At 44.5% G+C, this 19,028-nt stretch overlaps 2 protein-coding genes across 8 annotated transcripts in view; both read left to right on the top strand.

Annotated features, from left to right (window-relative positions):
* The window catches only part of LOC109971793 (echinoderm microtubule-associated protein-like 6), a 29,589-nt gene extending 14,409 nt beyond the window's left edge, over positions 1–15,180 (top strand). For 2 of the 3 annotated variants that reach the window (XM_020620270.1, XM_020620269.1), the window contains exons 16-41: positions 324–417; positions 828–928; positions 1,063–1,265; positions 1,627–1,738; positions 1,823–1,950; positions 2,673–2,814; positions 2,896–3,048; positions 3,121–3,252; positions 3,449–3,537; positions 3,617–3,784; positions 3,955–4,156; positions 4,714–4,840; positions 5,104–5,182; positions 5,276–5,405; positions 5,489–5,587; positions 9,100–9,273; positions 9,770–9,978; positions 10,058–10,215; positions 10,519–10,633; positions 11,196–11,384; positions 11,546–11,718; positions 12,030–12,192; positions 12,420–12,523; positions 13,322–13,475; positions 13,610–13,710; positions 14,563–15,180. In XM_020620270.1, coding sequence (XP_020475926.1) covers positions 324–417; positions 828–928; positions 1,063–1,265; positions 1,627–1,738; positions 1,823–1,950; positions 2,673–2,814; positions 2,896–3,048; positions 3,121–3,252; positions 3,449–3,537; positions 3,617–3,784; positions 3,955–4,156; positions 4,714–4,840; positions 5,104–5,182; positions 5,276–5,405; positions 5,489–5,587; positions 9,100–9,273; positions 9,770–9,978; positions 10,058–10,215; positions 10,519–10,633; positions 11,196–11,384; positions 11,546–11,718; positions 12,030–12,192; positions 12,420–12,523; positions 13,322–13,475; positions 13,610–13,710; positions 14,563–14,587 — 3,524 coding nt within the window. In that variant the 3' untranslated portion in view covers positions 14,588–15,180. Of the gene's footprint in view, positions 1–323; positions 418–827; positions 929–1,062; positions 1,266–1,626; positions 1,739–1,822; positions 1,951–2,672; positions 2,815–2,895; positions 3,049–3,120; positions 3,253–3,448; positions 3,538–3,616; positions 3,785–3,954; positions 4,157–4,713; positions 4,841–5,103; positions 5,183–5,275; positions 5,406–5,488; positions 5,588–9,099; positions 9,274–9,769; positions 9,979–10,057; positions 10,216–10,518; positions 10,634–11,195; positions 11,385–11,545; positions 11,719–12,029; positions 12,193–12,419; positions 12,524–13,094; positions 13,298–13,321; positions 13,476–13,609; positions 13,711–14,562 lie in introns of those variants that run through there. The other variant, XM_020620271.1, reaches the window with a different exon arrangement.
* mtif2 (mitochondrial translational initiation factor 2) overlaps positions 14,657–19,028 on the top strand; it is an 18,777-nt gene continuing 14,405 nt past the window's right edge. The window contains exons 1-2 of one of the 5 annotated variants that reach the window (XM_020620274.1): positions 14,657–14,719; positions 18,368–18,538. In XM_020620274.1, coding sequence (XP_020475930.1) covers positions 18,380–18,538 — 159 coding nt within the window. In that variant the 5' untranslated portion in view covers positions 14,657–14,719; positions 18,368–18,379. The other 4 variants (XM_020620276.1, XM_020620275.1, XM_020620273.1 and 1 more) reach the window with 4 other exon arrangements.

The raw sequence follows: 19,028 nt of genomic DNA, 5'->3' as shown, positions 1-19,028 counted from the left end.
AAAAACTTGTTGCATCATTCCCAAAAAGACTCATGGCTGTATTAGCTCCAAAGGGTGCTTCTACTAAATACTCAGCAAAGGGTCTGAATACTTTCCGTACCCACTGTATGTACTTTATCACTACACCACCATTTCTTTTCCCTGAGTCATCACCTGTAAATCGCGCCTTCTTCAGTAAACCCTAATTCCCTTTTTTAAACACTGAATCACCGTTTGTATCTGTCTCGCTGTCTGTCGGCTCTGTGCCTTTGTATCTCCACCTCTTTCTGTGTCTTTGCATCTTGTCTTTCTGTGTCTGTATCTCATCTCTCTCTGTGTCTCAGCTGACGGGAAGAGTTTGGTCTCGGTGGGAATCGATGAATTTCACTCCATCGTCATCTGGGACTGGAAGAAAGGAGAGAAACTGGCCAAGGCCAGGTGCACACACCTGAATATCACCTGACTAATATGCACACACACACCGGACAACAACCTGTCCGCCTTTGTTACAGACTCGTCAAGCTCACAGATGTTGTTTTCTGATCACCGTGTTCACGTTTACCCACGTCTGCTAAATGTACACATCTGCCTGATGTTTGGAGTAAACTTTGTATCGGATGTTTTGGGCCTGTTGACTGACAGAATTTCTTTAGGTTATTTTGTGGCTTTGTTGGTCTTTAAAATCTCAGTAAAAATCACTGTGGGTATGTGATGAAGGCACCGGTCAGACAGACTTGGTATAACGTGTACAGTTCATTCAGTCACAGAAGAACTGCATCATACAGTCTAAAACTCATCCTGAGTATCGATCTCAAACGTTTGACTGAAAGCCGTTCTTGGTCCTGCAGGGGTCATAAAGATAAAATCTTTGTGGTGAAGAGTAATCCCTTCAGGATGGACAAACTGGTGACTGTGGGCATGAAGCACATCAAGTTCTGGCAGCATTCAGGTATGCTCTGTCTTCACCTGACACACACCTGAAACGCAGCTTGCTGTCAGGTGTGGTGTTGCTGAAAGCTGAATACTTTTGGAAGCGTTTCCCCCTGCTTTCAGTCTTTTCAAACATTCTGCCTCATCCTGCAGGTGGCGGTCTGACCTTTAAGCGGGGCATTTTCGGGAACCTGGGGAAGCAGGAGACGATGATGTCAGTGTCTTACGGCCAATCGGAGGACCTGGTTTTTTCTGGCGCCACAAATGGCGACGTTTACATCTGGAAGGACACAACGCTTATCAAGACTGTGAAAGCCCACGACGGCCCCGTGTTTGCCATGTGCTCCCTGGACAAGGTCCGTCCACTCATCCACTCCTCATTCGGTCGTTCTTTCATTCGTCCATTGAGCCATTCGTCATTCATACAATAAGAATGACTTGCACATAATCATTTTATTTCAAAAATTGTAGTAAAAAAGTAATATCATAGATGTTTATGTCACATTTCTACAGGACAGTTGGGATGTCACAACAGTAATGTAAAAATATTAAAAGAAATTGTTAAAAGTCACGTATGGGAATGTAATTTGAGATGTGAGGAAAAACATTCCTTCAGAGTCGCATTCACTGAGCATAAACGCGCTGATCGGAGTATATCGGCGATGAGCAGTGATGTTTTCTTGTATTTCTGTTCCCCATGTTGTGTTCATCGTCCAGGGTTTTGTGACAGGAGGGAAGGATGGCATCGTGGAGCTCTGGGATGACATGTTTGAGAGATGTTTGAAGACTTACGCCATCAAGAGGGCGGCTCTGTCGCCGTCATCAAAAGGTTTCACAGCATTTCTTTCAGTTTTTAGACAAGTTATATATTTGCTTCTGTTCTGTGATTATTTATGCTGTGTTTATTGATCAGGTCTGCTTCTGGAGGACAACCCGTCCATCAGAGCGATCACACTGGGTCACGGTCACATACTGCTGGGAACAAAGAATGGAGAAATCCTCGAGATTGACAAGAGTGGACCCATGACGCTGCTGGTCCAGGTCAGACTCAGTCCTGTATGAAAATAATTGACTTTTAAAAAAAAATTAAAGAATAAAGCCGGTGATTTTCAAATGTTCCACAAATCCACAAAAAGGTCCAAAACACTGAAATTTCCCCATTGAGGGATCAATAAAGTACCTACCTACCTAAAAGTTAAGAATGCCTGTCACTCTTTGGGGTCTCTGAAGCAAGAAAGTTGTCAATCTCTGGCCGCACTGCTCCACTAGCTTCTGCACAACATGCTGGAGCTGTTTGTTGGAAACAGACGGCCTCCCTTGTTTCCTGAGCCACACCGCTGCACTGATGGTGGGGGTTTACTAGCTGGTGGACAACAGTGGAGGTCTACGGAGGAATAAGCTCCAGGGTCTGGACTCGCACACGTTACAGTGAGGACACCACTGGTCTCTGGACAGGGTTTGGTGGAGAATAAGACAAATGTGCTAAATCACTGGTTGCGTCCTTTAATTGACATGTATGTACATTATGTGCTGTAAATTCTGAATAATGTAGCTGAGACCACCTACTGATCATCTGAGACTTCTGTGCAGCAACCAGATCCTTCAAACTCTGATGTCAGAGCATCCTAAACACACTAAACACAGTTTTTTAATGACTGTTGGTCAGATTCACGTCTCTGCAGCTGAGTTCTGAGCTCATCTTAAGCTCTGTAATAAATCATTCCTGTTGTGTGTGTGTGTGTGTGTGTGTGTGGTGTCTTCAGGGTCACATGGAGGGGGAGGTTTGGGGTTTGGCCGCTCACCCTTTACTTCCTGTCTGTGCCACTGTCAGCGACGACAAAACTCTGAGGATCTGGGAGCTGTCAATCAATCACCGCATGGTCGCCGTACGTAAACTCAAGAAAGGTGAGACAGAGGAGACAAAACTTCAGCGTGTTAAAGTATTCTGCTTCCACCAGTTTGCGTGTTACCTATGTTATCTGTCAGGTGGGCGGTGCTGTGCCTTCTCTCCGGATGGTAAAGCTCTGGCAGTCGGCCTGAATGACGGCAGCTTCCTGGTGGTGAATGCCGACACTCTGGAGGACATGGTGACCTTCCACCACCGCAGGGAGCTCATTTCTGACATTCGCTTCTCCCAAGGTACCTGAACTTACCACACAGGGTGAACTTGATTGGTCGGTCAATGATGAGTCACAGTTCTATGTGTTTCAGACACAGGGAAGTACCTGGCTGTGGCATCCCATGATTCCTTTGTGGACATTTATAACGTCCTGACCAGTAAAAGAGTCGGGATCTGTAAAGGAGCTGGCAGCTACATCACTCACATTGACTGGGACTCCAGAGGTGAACACACTCACCAGTACTGATGCTGCGCTATCACACTAACTGTTAACTACAGTAGGACAAGACATCTCACCCTAGCATTATATCAGTCTCTCCAGGTTTAATGTGACAGTTTAGATTTCCAACGTGTCATGGTCACTGCAGAGTGCACAAAGTCCAGTTTCCACAGTGTTTGTCCTGATGTCTTTCTCTGCAGGTAAACTGCTACAGGTGAACACAGGAGCTAAAGAGCAGCTGTTCTTTGAGGCTCCGCGAGGACGCAGACAGAACATAAGTGTGGCCGAGGTTGGTTTTAATTTTTAAATTCTAGGATTTGGTGTTTTTCTATTTCTGTAGATATACATATTTGTTTCTGTGTTTCCAGTTTGAGAAGCTGGACTGGGCGAGCTGGACGTCTGTCCTGGGTCCAACCTGTGAGGGAGTATGGCCGACACTCGGCTTCGTTAATGCCACCTCACTCACAAAAGATCACAAGCTGCTCGCCACCGGAGATGACTTTGGCTTCCTCAAACTGTTCAGCTTCCCGTCCAGGGTGAGACTAACTCAGTCAATGTTTACTGCTCAGGAAAGAAAGTCATGGATATTTACTGACCAAAATTTGTACAAACCCCAATTTCAAGGGGAATTTTACCCAAATCTTGTCTCTTATCGGTTCATGTTTTTTCTCTTTCTGACTTTCTCAACTAAACAATCTGACCTCAGGGCCAGTTTGCCAAGTTTAAGAAGTATGTGGGTCACAGCACCAATGTGACCAATGTGCGCTGGTCTAGTGACGACTCTGTGCTGCTATCGGTGGGTGGAGCCGACACGGCGCTGATGATCTGGACCAGAGAGCCACCAGGCCACAAAGAGAGTAAAGCTGTTGACAGCGAGGAGTCAGACTATGACACTGAGGAGGACGGAGGTAACAGTCCAAACAACAACATTCAGAGACTGTAGGAACTATTTACCGACCTAAAGGGGCTAACTGCAGACACCTTGACGTCTGGTTGTTGAGGTTCTTGATGCGGCAGTCTGGGAGCTAGCTATAGACTTTTGAGGACTGACCACAGAGGTGGGGAGACTGACTCAAGGGCTCTGGGGGGACTAGATGCACAATTCTTAAAACTTGCTGCAGGTGTGTGAGTACTAGTTTCAAAGATCAGAGGACTAGTTCAGGACCAGCCAGCTCCAGGAAGATAAGGAGCAGACAGATCTAGAAGGACGAGCACTAGAAAGGTCTGGACAGATCCAGGAGTCCGAGGACAGTGAAGGTAGTGTTTGCTGAAGCGTGGAGCAGAGTGCCCTGTCTTGGATCCAGACTTTTCTGGAGAAGGGTGGTGGATAAGGTAAGAAGAGATACAGGAAGTCTGCGGCTCTGGACATAAACCTCTTCCAGAACCCTCACAGGTAGCTGACAGAGTGGCCTGAAGGTGGACCAGAAGGAAACTGTTGTATATCATACTGTTGTTGTGGTTTCAGGGTATGACAGTGATGTGGCCCGGGAGAAGGTGGTGGACTATGTCACCAAGGTCTACTCTGCCAGCATCAGGAACATGTCAGGAACCAAACCTCACCTGCAGCACAAAGAGCTTCCTGTGGAGGACAGGTAACACAGTCTCATAATGACACTGACTGGATCCTCAAAACTAGGTGGATTAGATGAGTCAGATACGTAACTGAATACGTATGTAGATACAATAAATAATACTGATATCTAAATCATTAAAGTGGAGTGGATGACTCTGATCATCCTAGGACACAATTTATGTCACACCTTTCTGTTTTCCCCAGGTAACATTTCCCACGACACAGTCATTTACAAGTATTGTCCTAATTTTGATATTTGTCCCTGTTTGACCTCCTGTCCAGGCCTCCTGTGAGTCGAGCCGCACCTCTGCCAGACAAATTGCTGAAAAACAATGTGACCAAGAAAAAGGAGGTGGTGGAGGTCGGTACAAGTCTCCACCATCAGCAGGCGTGTCGTTGGTATCGTCCACTGTCACATGATTTTACTTCAAACAGCTGATTGTTCGGTTTTCAGGAGCTGGTGCTGGAGCACGTCTTCGGGTACAGAGGCTTCGACTGTCGCAACAACCTGCATTACCTCAATGATGGCGCCCACATCATCTTCCACACCGCTGCTGCCGTGATCATCCAGAACCTGTCTGCCAGTCGGTGATGCTCTTATAGTCTGAGCTGCTCATTTTAAATGTTGTTGTTGCCATTTGTGACGTCTCACTTCCTGTCCTGACAGGAACTCAGAGTTTCTACCTGGAACACACTGACGACATCCTTTGTCTGACCATCAATCAGCATCCAAAATACCAAAACGTCATCGCTACGGGACAGATCGGTGAGTCACAGAGCAGGAGGCTGGAGAAGATGTCTGAGCTCATATCAAGCTTCTGCTGAAATGAAAGCACATGTGCCTGATAACGTCTAATGTGGAAAGCGCTGTCAAGGAAGTCTTCAAATACTACAAAAAATTGTTAGACTGTAAAATGTAGGAGGCTCTTAACAGACACATGTAGTGGTGGATCTCTGAGTGTGTTGAGGGGCTGAAAAAGACCCCTGAAAAAGCTACTTCAGTACAGTAACATAGTATTTGTACTTCATTATTTCCCACCTCTGCTGTCCATTCACACATTCACATGAAGAACATGCTGCTTAACCTTTTGGTGTCCTTTGCTCTTGATGTGTAGAGGCTGAAGTGTCCGGTGAGTATCAGCTCCAGAATCCGGTTTCAGCTCTGATCCTGTTTGTAGCTTGACTGAGGGGAATGAAACCAGTCTGTTTAGGATGTTATTGCTGTGGTGTCCCTTTTTAGTCTTTTGTTTCCCATAGTTTGGTTTTAATAATTTTATGTCCTCCCAACAATATGACAGGTGGTTTGGATGTGATTTATTTTCTGACAACTAGACTTAACCCAGATCAAACTACTGAAATTGCACAGACGTCAGATGAAGCATGAAGCATGTAGCATGTGTGATTCTGACAAAAAATTAGGTCGGGATATTTTTGGGGATTTTGTTGATAATGAGAAGCAGACAATATTTTGCATCCTTCAAAACTGTGTTTGTCTTCTACTGTGCTAGCTTGCTCTTGTTAATAGGGGTGACTGTGGTTCAGTGGGTAGAGCGGTCGTCTCCCGGTCGGAGGTTCGAATCTCAGTGCCTGCAGTCCATGTCTCGAAGTGTCCTTGGGCAAGACACTGAACCCAAAAGTTGCCCCCGATAGTTAAAGCCATCGGTTGAGTTGGCGCCGCAGATGGCTGCCTCGGTTCTGTACCGTGTGCCTCAAATAAAGTGTGTGTGTGTGTGTGTGTGTGTGTGTGTGTGTGTGTGTGTGTGTGTAACATACTCGCTAGGTTTTATTTATTTACCTAAAACTGAGGCATTCAAGTAACACAACACACAAACAATGAAATTACTTTTGCAAAATGATTCTGCTGAGGTTTGCTGAATGTGTTTTTGTGCTGGGACCTTGGCTGGTTCAGTCCCCTAATGCCTGTCTCGCCCTTCAACCCCTGAATCCTATCTTGTTCACCTTGGAAATCAGCGTCTCCCCTCCTTGGTTCCTTTGTTTCCATTTCAGCTTGAGTGCAGTAGTTCTATTCCCTAACAAGTTTCCTCTGGGGCCCTTTAAGACCTTAAGTCCTTGATTTCTTAGGTTCCTGAGGCCCTTGTTTGCTCAATACCTTGGTTCTTCAAAGCATATTTGTTCCACAGTTTTGGCAGCCTCTGTTCCTTTGTGCCATGACTCTGTGGATCTTAGGTTCTTTGGTTCCTTAAATCTCTGTTGTGACAGTTGCAAGGATGCAAAGAACATCAGCTGATCAACACTTCAGTTTCTTCATCCCTAAGTTCCTTGGTTCCTGGTGTGACCTAGGATGTTGCACCTCAAGAAAACCCACCCACACACATTTAAAATCAGTAATAGGACAAGATATCTCACTGGGAATAAATGTTTAAAACACAAAAGTCAACAGGTTGGAACCAGCCCGCTCAATGAGCCACAACTAATTTCAATAAACAGAAAACCCCAACACTCTTGGGCAAGGAAACATACCTTCAACTAATGAAACATACCTTCAACTATTAGTATGGTTTTCCTGCCCTGTACACCATCAGACCATTAAATACTGCTCATACACAAACTGAATGCCCTACATCAGCCCCTTTAAAATGTACCCAGCCCCACCTACAGTCACTGGACCTTCCAATGACTCAAACCCCAGAGCCAGTTCAGGGATTTGATCAGGTGTATAATTTTGAGACTATAGAAGTCATTAAAAGTTGATTTTGTTCCTTCCTACAGAGGAAGATTGAAACTTCGCTCAGAAGTATTTATTTCCATGCCTAACACGGTAGTTTCTCATGGCAGTGTTCAAAGGAAGACTGAAGCTTTCCTGGGGGTTATTTATTTCTGTGATTAACAGGACAGTGGCTTGCATAGGACTACGTGTTCACATGACATAATGTGGGCATGATTTACCCACTGGTTTACTCAACTCAACTCAACTTTATTTATATAGCACTTTACCACAGCACAGCTGACCAAAGCACTTAACATACCATACAAATCTAAAATCATCACATAAAAAGCTATAAACAATAAAATAAACACCAACACTACAGACAGAGTCTCATTCCTGGTCAAACGCCAATGAATACAGGTAGGTCTTCAAGTAAGACTTAAAAATAGACAACGAGGGGGCCTGCCTAATATAAAGAGGCAAAGCATTCCACAGGTTTGGACCCACCACAGCGAAGGCTCTTGGTGCCTCCAGAAGAAGCTGATCAGCTGATCTGAGGCACCGCGACGTGTTATACGGATGTAAAAGTTCCATAAGATAAGATGGTGCCAGCCCATTTAAGGACTTATAAACAAATAAAAGAATCTTAAAACGAACCCTAATGCCTTAAATAGAAAAAAACAGATTTTACGACCGCATTTATCTGGCTCTCCATTTTCAAGTCGGAGTCTATTTTAACACCCAAATCAGTGACCACCAGTCGCACATACTGCCCCAAGAAGTCTACAGGAAGAGGGTCGCCAGATGTATTCTGGCCAAACACTATAACCTCAGTTTTAGCATCATTTAACTTTAAACGACTTAACGACATCCAGCCCTTAATATCGGCAAGATACACTGAGAAAACCTAGGGCATTAGGTCTCAGTGATATCTGATATCCTTGAGTCCTGGGTACTTAATATTTTGGTCCCTTGGATTTTGACCCCTGGTGTTAAACCGTCCTGCCTGCAGTCCAGATCTGTCACCTACTAAGTGAGAAATGTGACACAAGCAGCCCTGAACTGTGGAGCAGTTGAAATCCTGTATCAAGCAGAAATAGGAAAACATTTCTCTTTCAGAACTAAATGGACTCTCCAGTTCCCAAACACTTAGTGTTGTTAATGCAGCACTGTGGCAAACATGCCCATCCTAACTGTTCTGAAACATGTTGCTGGCATCAAATTTAAAAGCAGCTGATTTTTTTCTTTTTTCAAAACACAAAAACATTCCTCTGTTTCAACATTCGACGTGTTGTTTTGTACTGTTTTCAGCTAAATATACTGTAGGTTGGCAGTATGGGACTGGCTCCAGTCCCCCCACCCCCACCCCCCCGCAGCCCTCTGCAGGATTAGCGGTATAGACAATGGATTGATGACTACTGTAGGTTTTAAATTATTTACAGATCATTGTATTCAGTTTTTATTTACATTTTACACAGTGGAAAATGTTCTAAGCCTTTTGACTGGCAGCGTACCTCAGGTCCTCGGGTCCACAGTCCCTTGGGTCCTTAGGTTCTGGACTACTCAATGCCTTGGTGTTTGATTTCTAGGCATCTGGTCTCTTCTCACAGGCCTCACTCCATCCATCCATGTGTGGGACGCCATGACCAAGCAGACGCTGTCCATCCTCCGCTGTCCCCATGCGAAAGGCGTCTGCTACGTTAACTTCAGCGCTACAGGAAAGCTGCTGCTATCTGTAGGAGTGGAACCTGAACACACCATAACAGTGTGGAGGTGGCAGGAAGGTACCAAAGATTTCTCACACTCTCAAATATGTTGATTATTTTAAAAATGTAACCTATGTAGTGACTCTAACATCTAAAAGACAACATTACCAAGGAGTCTGGAGCAGTAGTTCTGTTTTAGTACCTTACAGATTTAGTAGATGCCAGCAGACAAGGAGTGGGTTTAAAGTACCTGGGGAAGATAAGCATAGTAAAACCCAGGGAGAGAATAAAGGTTTAGACAAGAAAACATCATTTTCAAACTGCATAAGTCTAAATAACTTTTGTCTCAGCAGCAAGAAAGTGTGTTCTTTAGGGGACGTAGACAAAAACATTTTTCCAAAGGGTTCTTAATAGTTCAGAGAGTTTCCAGTTCACACCATAAACAAAGGTTCGTGTTCCCGTAGAACCTTTGTGGTGTTTATCAGATACAGTATATACAGACAAAGAAAAGCAAAGCAAACATTACTATGAATACCTTTAGAGGGGTATCCAGGTTGACCTCTGACCCCTACAGGCACCAAGGTGACCAGTAAAGGCGGCCACACTGAGCGGATCTTTGTGGTGGAGTTCAGACCGGACTCTGACACCCAGTTTGTGTCGGTTGGAATCAAACACATCAAGTTCTGGACTCTGGTTGGAGGTTCGCTCATGTACAAGAAAGGTGTGATCGGCTCGGTGGAGGACGGGCGCATGCAGACCATGCTGTCTGTCGCCTTTGGTGCTGTAAGATAAGCACTCACTTTAAAGCTCTTCCCCTGATTCACCTGTGGATTTGTTGTAATTTGGTGTTTGTTTCATCCAGAACAACCTGACGTTCACTGGTGCTATAAACGGAGATGTGTACGTATGGAGGGAGCACTTCCTGGTTCGGGTGGTGGCGAAGGCGCACAGCGGTCCAGTCTTCACCATGTACACCACCCTGAGGGATGGACTTATTGTCACTGGGGGGAAGGAACGACCGTGAGTAGTTAAAACTGCACATGCTTCATTGGGCCTCTCGGCACATCTGTCCTGGTAACTGTGGATGGACATTTGCCAGGGCAGATGCCAGTTTTGGGGACAACCCCCTGGGATCTTTGGCACACCCAAGGAGTGAGCTGGACCACATGTTCAACATCTGTCAGGTGAAGGGTAAAGGGTCAGGTTCAAAGCCAGATCCTGTATAGGACTTTGCTTTCCTGGATGAATTTTTTGACAATAAACGAATGGGAAATGATACATAAGACAGAAACAAAAGTCCAAATTGTGATGTGTGTTTGACAGGACTAAAGAGGGTGGGGCTGTGAAGCTCTGGGACCAGGAGATGAAGCGCTGCAGAGCGTTTCAGCTGGAGACTGGTCAGCCCATGGAGAACGTTCGATCTGTCTGCAGGGGGAAGGTACGAGCAGATCAGATTTCCAAATTTACCATGTATCTGTTACATCGTGGTTCAGGTCCAGCCTCAGACCTTTGTCACATTCTCATCGCACTGCGTCACCATCCCTGTGTTTCCTGTACCTATTATTTGGTAACAGCTGCTGCACATCATCAGTTTTTTTGTCAACAAGGACAACAAATGTGCTTCCATGTGTTGGAAGTTGATGTCCAGCATTCTATACATAAAAGGGCTGGGTGGAGTGGACCATAAGTAGCACATTATGGCAGTTGGCCATCAGTTACTAAGTAGTAACCAGCACTGATTTGACAGTGTCACCGTGATGAGCCTTTTCAGAAAGTTGGCTTCAGCAGTTAATGAAACACACACTGCTACTCATTTTGGTTTTGCCAGGTTTTTGTGAATGCATTTAATATTTCTGCACAGTTTGAAGATGGACACACCATTTTGACGAGCTGAAACCAAATTCCGTGCTTCTTGTGAAATGATCTACTGTTCTGATTTCCGGAGATGGAACGTTAACCTCTGACTTTCTGACACATCTGTTTCATCTCTGTTGATCCAGGGTAAAATCCTGGTGGGAACCAAAGATGGTGAGATCATAGAGGTTGGAGAAAAAAACGCTGCCTCCAACACTGTGATCAACGGACACACTCAGGGAGGGATCTGGGGTTTGGCAACACACCCTTTCAAAGATGTCTTCATCTCCGCCAGTGACGACGGGACCATCCGAATATGGGACCTGGCTGACAAGGTGCAGGTTTGCAGACTGTCGAGGGAAACTCAGCATTGCCACACACATGACCCTGAAGGGGATTAGCTCTAAGCCATGTTTCCTTTCCTTGTTGTAGATCTAGTGTTGATGTGGTACAACATGTTAATCATCTACGCACATGTTCTGTTGTCTTGTGTTAGAAACTCCTGAACAAAGTGACTTTGGGTCTTCCTGCCAAGTGCACCTCTTATAGTCCCAACGGAGAGATGATTTCCATCGGCATGGAGAACGGAGAGTTCATTATCCTGCAGGTCAACTCCCTCACAGTCTGGGGAAAGAAGAGAGACCGCAGCACTGCGATCAAGGACATAAGGTAAGACGTCAGCTTTCAACAGACAGGACATATGGTACAACTTCAGCCTTTAACTGACACAAGCATGAGAACATAGCTGCAGACAAGATGGTGGACCGCCGACCTTCCAGAAGTGGGCACCTTTGCAGGTTTAGGTTAGGGTAGCCCAACTCCGGGAAAATGTCGACATCCTCCTTCCAAAGTTGACAGTGCTCAATCTTGGTCAGAGTTTGCCATCTTTGTCTGCAGACAGGTTCCTCTTGATACAAGGACATCATCCTACATCTACACCTGTGTTGTTCTTCAGTCAACAAAATGTCTTTCTGGTTCAGGTTCAGTCCAGACAACCGGTTCTTGGCAGTGGGCTCAGTTGAAAGTGCTGTGGATTTCTATGACCTTGCTCTGGGGCCGTCCCTCAACAGGATCGGTTATTGTAAGGACATTCCGGGCTTCGTCATCCAGATCGACTTCTCTGCTGACAGCAAACACATCCAGGTCAAAAAGACAAAAAACCTACAGCCACTCTCTTAGTGAATGTTGACATATGAACTAAGTTTGATAGCAGATGCAGGTTTGATTGCTGTCAGTGGTTTTGGTGCTGTGACCTCTGGCCTTTTACTGAAGACTCTGTGCAATGTTACAGGTGTAGCAGCTTTTCTACTGTTGAGCATCACACGTCAGTGAATTCGTTAAAAATAAAACTTCCTCCATTTCTATTCCAGGTGTCCACCAGCACCTACACTCGCCAGGTACATGACATTCCCTTAGGGAGGATTGTGACAGAGCAGTCCATCATTGAGAGGATCACCTGGGCTACCTGGACCAGGTGAGACTGCTTAACAGTGCTAAGTGTATGTAAGCTTGGGGAACATGCTAAATGGTATAGGGGGAGTACTGTATGTCAGGAACATATAAAGATTTTAGGAGTTCCTGTGCACACGCACGGTGAGCGGTATTGGAGGTGCACACACTATTTACCAGCTATATCTTATAACTGTAGATAAACTAGCAAAAACTATTCGCTTTATTCAAGGGACTGTCCAGATTGTAATCGCTTCTTAACAGACCGTAAAAGCTACAGGAAGTAACTGTATAGATTTTGACAATAAGTTGATAATGAGTTAAGGGAAGAAGCAGCTCCCTGGAAGGCAGGCCAAATAGGAAAGGTTCAGGGTCTCTCTTGAATTTGATATTAAATATCCTCTCTGGAAACGTTTGCATTCCCAAAAGCAGTGGAAGTATGTTCCCCTATTAGACAGAAAAGCACAATAAGTAAAATAACAGGAGTTGGATGTTGCATCTCCCTCAGTCTGTTACATGTAGATTTAAGCAAATCTGTAGCTCCTTGCCAGTGAGCTTCATCATATCCATGATAGAAATCCTTTTCCCATTTACAGGAAATATTCAGCAGCTCATACAGTGAAGAACAGAGGAGTGAATAAAAGGATGATATAAAATGCTGTTTTTGTGCTCAGTAACGAACCTTTCTGCATCACTGAGAGGGAAAAAACAAAGCCTAGTGCAGAGGGAACCAAACAGAGAGTCTCAGGAACATACTGTGGAGCTGCAGAAACATAGAGGAAGGCAGACGGACCGGCCAGATCATTTTACTGTGTGTTTCTAGCATCCTGGGCGACGAGGTTCTCGGTGTTTGGCCTCGTAACGCTGAGAAGGCCGACGTCAACTGTGCGTGTGTTTCTCATGCCGGCTTCAGCCTGGTGACCGGGGATGACTTTGGCCTCATCAAGCTCTTTGATTTCCCCTGCTCTGAAAAGTTTGTGAGTGAACTTGCAATAAATCCTCGGTGTCTTCTGAAACTTGTTGAGCTGAGCCTCAAACAGATAATGTGATATCTCTGTCACTGGGCATTTGAAAAAGCCTCTTTACACCTGATCATCTGATCTTTTTGCAGGCAAAACACAAGCGTTACTTCGGTCACTCTGCTCACGTGACCAACATTCGCTTCTCCTGTGACGATAAATACGTCATCAGCGCCGGTGGCAGTGACTGCAGGTGAGGTATTAGAGGAGGTGGTCCATCAGTGTGGCGTCACAGCACTGAGAACAGAGGAGGACCTATAGACATAAGGACCATCATAAGAGCTGTTTGAGTCTAGTTTTGGTTTTAAGGCTCTTAATGGTTTGGCTCCATCTTACTTCACTGAATTAGTGCACTGGCACAAACCTACCAGGTCCCTCAGGTCTTCAAGCCAGTTTCTTTTAGAGGTTCCAAGGACCAGATATAAACACTGGGGTGACCGTGCTTTTACTGTTGCAGCCCCTAAACTGTGGAATAGTCTACCTTTTAATGTTAGGTCAGCTACTGACCTCAGTACTTTTAAATCGTTGCTTTAAACTTATTTATTTGGCTTTTAATGCACAGTAGGGCCTGATGCCTTCCTTTTAATCTAATTTATTATCTGTGTGTCTGAGTTATTGTTTTATTTTTGCACTGAATCTATTTTATTTTAGTTATTTATTCTTTAGTGATTTTATTCTGTATGTAAAGTACTTTGGTCAACTGGATGTTTTTAAAGTGCTATATAAATAAAGTATTGACTTATTTATTATTCATGGCCCTGCATGCACACACAGTTACAGAAAAGCACACATTTAAAATCAAAGAATCAAAACAAAACGTTTTCACACACACACTTGTATTCTACAATAAAATATTCTCACTTTAAATTTAGCTCAAACAATTTTTCCATATTCAGCACGATGACACAAAAGCACCCAGACAGGTGGTGACCAGGTGGAGCCCAGTGAAGTCTCCAGAGAGTTTTTTCCTTTTTGTTTGGACGTCAGCTGACTCACTTCATCTCCACATTAACTCTTGTGCCTTTGTTTGTTGTCTCCCCTTCAGTTTGTTTGTGTGGAAGTGTCAGTGAGGTCTCCACAAACCTCTGGAGTCCACCTGAGTCCTCCACCACTCTCTTCTTCTTCTCCTGTGATGCTGCGCTGTCCTGGCATTTTGGACCCACGGCCTGACATCACACAGGACAGGATGTCAAACAAACGGCGTGAGCATCTGAACCTGCAGCCGTGTGCTGAACAGTCAGAGGGTCTTTTATTGTGACAGATTTTCTTGAACATTTGGATGCTTTTAATGTGAAAAATTGTTTATATTTGAGGTTCCTGTGTTGTTAAATTCGTGGACGTGAGAAAGTGGCGTTCTTCAGTGGTAGCAGTGTCTCTTTGTCAGTGCCTTTTTCACCAACTCTGACCAAACACTCAAGTTTCTTGATAATCGTGGTGCTATGACGTGATTGTTTAGGGCCGTCACAGATAGGGAGGAAGAAAACTGCCCTTGTTGTTTGTTCTGTGATGATGATGATGATGATGATGATGATGATGCAGTTGTACTTCACTGCACTAAAATGAAGTAACAGAAAGATGGATCTGTGTTCGATCCCACTTATTAGAAAGCGTGAAAACAAAATAATTTGAAAAAACTTGTTTAAAAGAATTCTACCTCAGAAAACAGTAGAAACTAAATCATAGTTAAACAGTATTTAAGGTAGAAAGCAGATGTTTAATGGAATCAAATATTGATTGATCAGAAATGACAGTGAGGACGACTCATGGATATAGACACCAGATGCGGATATAAATCTATGGGGACGACTTTTATTTCCGTTCTGTCCACATGATGGCATTTTCTCTGTTGTAGGAGCAGCATGACAAAAGTGAACGTACTTATTAAAGAAAAGCTTCTTGTTATAATAAAAACATTGCTGTTTTATGGAGATCCGTGTTTAGATTATAAAGAGATTTTTCACGACTTATTTTCTTCTTCTTACGAGATACGGTTTATTCCTTTCAGAGCAGAAGCTTTTCTCCTTAGAAGAACTTGATCCTGTTGAACTAACTTAATTACAGGTTCATTAAGAGTCGTTTAAACAACAGCACAAGCTAATGTTGGTACAGTGCTACAACTACAACACTGTTTTGCAGTAAAATGTGTAGTCTGAAATGTAAATGTAAATGAAATGTAAATGTTTAGCTGAAATGTAAACAGAGGGCACTAAATGTCTGGCAGATTCAGTTTCCTGTGGATGCACATGAGCTCTTCTAATCTCTGTGTCATGTGGAGTTCAGGGTGATGTGTGTTCTGGAGAGTCTCGTCTAAAACAAACGTTTACCGTTGTACAGGAAAATATTCTGTTGCTGAGAGTGTGACGACATCAGTTGTCATCAGCAGAATCAAAGTAAAAACACTGGTGTACACAGTGACTCCTCTGAGTGGCTTGTTCATTCACTACTGGACCAATATCATGCTTTTTATCGTTTACTTTTGGTGTGTTTTTATAGTGTAACTTGTTGTTGGTATCTGGAGAGGTACTAAATATCCAGTGGTGCTACAGGTGGCAACGGGACTGGACCCAAATTTAAATTGTGATCATTATTAACAACTACAGGAACCTCAGGCAGGTCCAGATGTCACCTGTAGCACAGCTGGATCCACAGGGACTGAGAATCTTCACTCTATACACAAAAAACGTAAAATAAAATAAAATGTATATCAATGCACTGAGTAGCATTTTAATGCAGCTGCCCTATCCCTAGGCAGTTTACTTTATAACAATGCTTAATATTTTATTTTTTAATAAGATATATTTGTAACGTCATAATGCCCAAATTAATTAAGGTTGCAGTGCAGTAAACATTTTAACTTTTCTGTATTCCAATGGGACATGTGGTGAAGTAGAAAATAAAAACAACATAACATGAAGTGGTAAAGTGCCTCAAAGCTGTAGGTTAAATAATTACCACCTCGGGATTGAATGCAGGAAGAACTGAGGCGATTATTTTCATGCAAAGACGATGATGAACTCGTTAAGTAATTCAAACAGCAGCACGTGTCGCACCTGAAAACGCAGGTTACGAATACCTTCACAAACCAAAGACGTTGTTCCTCTCCGGACCAGCAGGGGGCGGCGGCTCCCACCGATCCTGACTGTCATGGCGGCGCCCAGTCAGAGGCTTATTTCACGGTGAAACTAACACAGATGAGCGCTTTACTTCAGGATGACCTGATAGAACAATCACACTTGTGTCAGGTAACAAAGTGGGCCAGGATCAGAGTTCACCGAAAACCAGGTTCCTGTCTTCCTTCAGTTTTAACGTTACACTTCTAAAAGAAGAGGAACCGCCTGTTCTGTCTAACTCGGACAGCTCTGTCGTGGTTACTGCGGCACACCAAACTTTACTGAAAAAGGTTGTTTTAGGTCTGTGCGGTAGCAGTGCGTGAACCAGCTACCGCGCTTTTTAATCAATGTTTGGGTCTAATGTTATTGACAGATTCGGCGTTGATAGAATTCACCAGACTATTTCAGATGTGGTTCAGTTTCTTCATAGCGTTTCGCCTGTGACAGGAACCTGTACGGCTTCATTAAACTTGTAAACGGTGTCTGTTACCGGATATATTTGTCATATTTATCAGAATGAGGAGTTTGCGCAGCTGAAGTCGTCGTTATCTACTAAGCACCTCTCCTAGTCTCCTTGTTCCACAGGCCAGTAGATAAAAGCCAAACGTTGTTTAAAACTAAGGCATTATAGTTAATATCAAAAGAGGTCACCCAAGGTGTTTTAAAGCACTGTAAGTTGCTGCCTGTTCATTCCAGATTTCCCGCTTCCTCTTGCAGTAAACACTGGTGCTTTTTCAAAATCGTATGTTTTAGACCATGTGTACCTGTGAGTGAGTCCCCCGGTGTTGACAGAAGCAGATTTTAAAGGATGAGGCTGGTCGTTTTCTATATTAGCAGTATTTTTAAGAGCCCCCACACTCAGACTAAGGCTGTGTCCGAAACCGCATACTGTGACAATACGTCCTGAAAGAGATGAAGTACCTACTTACTGACCGTTAAAACAAGTTGTTTCAGCAAGTAACAGTACAAAGGAGGCAAAGGGCAGCTGCTCGCAGAGCAAGGCTTCATAGGCAGCTTATGAATAATTTACTGCATAATGTAAGTATCTATTAGTATTTAGCAAGTAAATTCCATGGGGGAATGGCTGTGTGTCTTCTTCGTTGGATAACTCCTCTCCCGGGGCATCATGGGATAGTGAAGTGTCCATTGTATGCACGCTGCAAAATCCAACCGGAAGCAGTAGGTCATCCAAGTACTTTTCGCCTACTGTTTTTGGAATACTACGAATCCGGACATACTACTCGCCTCGCCTACTGCTTTTCGCCTACTATACAGTATGGTAGTAGGCGGTTTTGGACGCAGCCTAAGACCAACAATGCTTCATGATTAATGCCAGTCAGTCCTGGAGCAGCTTGTTCATCTGTGCCACAGAGCTCCACTGTTGTACAGGAACAATTAACATCAGTGCAACACATGTGGCATGTTTCTGCACTACTAAACACCAGACCCTGATAGTTGTTAAGAATATCCAGAGATCTCATGTGTGCACATTTGATTCTTGCTAACTTCAGATGCTGTAGAAAGGTATGACCATTCAGAGCCATTCAGGGGCAAAATATCAGGGTCTGGTGTTTCATAATGAGGAAACGTGTTGATGTGACAACGTTGTTTTTGAAAAACAATGGACGAATAAGCTGATCCAGGACTGACAGGCATTAAATGTGTGTATGGGGACTGTGGACTGACCTTATTTTTAACAGCACCGACTTAAAGTAACAAACTCCTGTCTCACCTGTCCAGGACACTGCAGGTATGAATGTGATGTCATCAATGATACGTGGAGCCAGGAGGCTTGTCCATGCTGACCCAGTTCTGCTCAGCAGGTTCCTGTCTCCGCCCCTCCTCTGTCGTGCTCAAAACCCCACCCTCCTGCTCACCTGTCAACACAACAGAAAGTACGCCTCCAAACAGGTGAGTCTGTAGGTGAATCCCAACCTCAGCTTCATGTCAGTTTACTGAAATGTGCTAGAAAGCCAGGTGTGTGAATGTTGTGATTTCAGGCAGTAGCTAATAATGAATATCGGACAATGGGTTGTCTGCACCTCCCGTGGGCCCACCACCTGCAGGAGGATTGGGCAGCAGTTGAAGGCAGGGACCCCAACGACCCGATCTCTGGACACCGAGACTAGCCCTGGGGACATGGAATGTCACCTCGCTGGTGGGGAAGGAGCCCGAGCTTGTGCAGGAGGTTGAGAGGTACCGGCTAGATATAGTCGGGCTCACCTCCACGCACAGCTTGGGCTCTGGAACCTTACTCCTCGAGAGAGGCTGGACTCTACTACTCTGGAGTTGCCCACGGTGAGAGGCGACGGACTGGTGTGGGCTTGCTCATAGCTCCCCAGCTTAGCCGCCATGTGTTGGAGTTTACCCCGGTGAACGAGAGGGCCGCTTCCCTGCGCCT

The sequence above is a fragment of the Monopterus albus genome, unplaced genomic scaffold (assembly GCF_001952655.1).
Source record: "Monopterus albus unplaced genomic scaffold, M_albus_1.0 scaffold235.1, whole genome shotgun sequence".
Classification (NCBI taxonomy): Eukaryota; Metazoa; Chordata; class Actinopteri; order Synbranchiformes; family Synbranchidae; genus Monopterus; species Monopterus albus.
The sequence above is the reverse complement of the archived record's forward strand: the minus strand, read 5'-3'. Positions and strand labels throughout refer to the sequence as shown.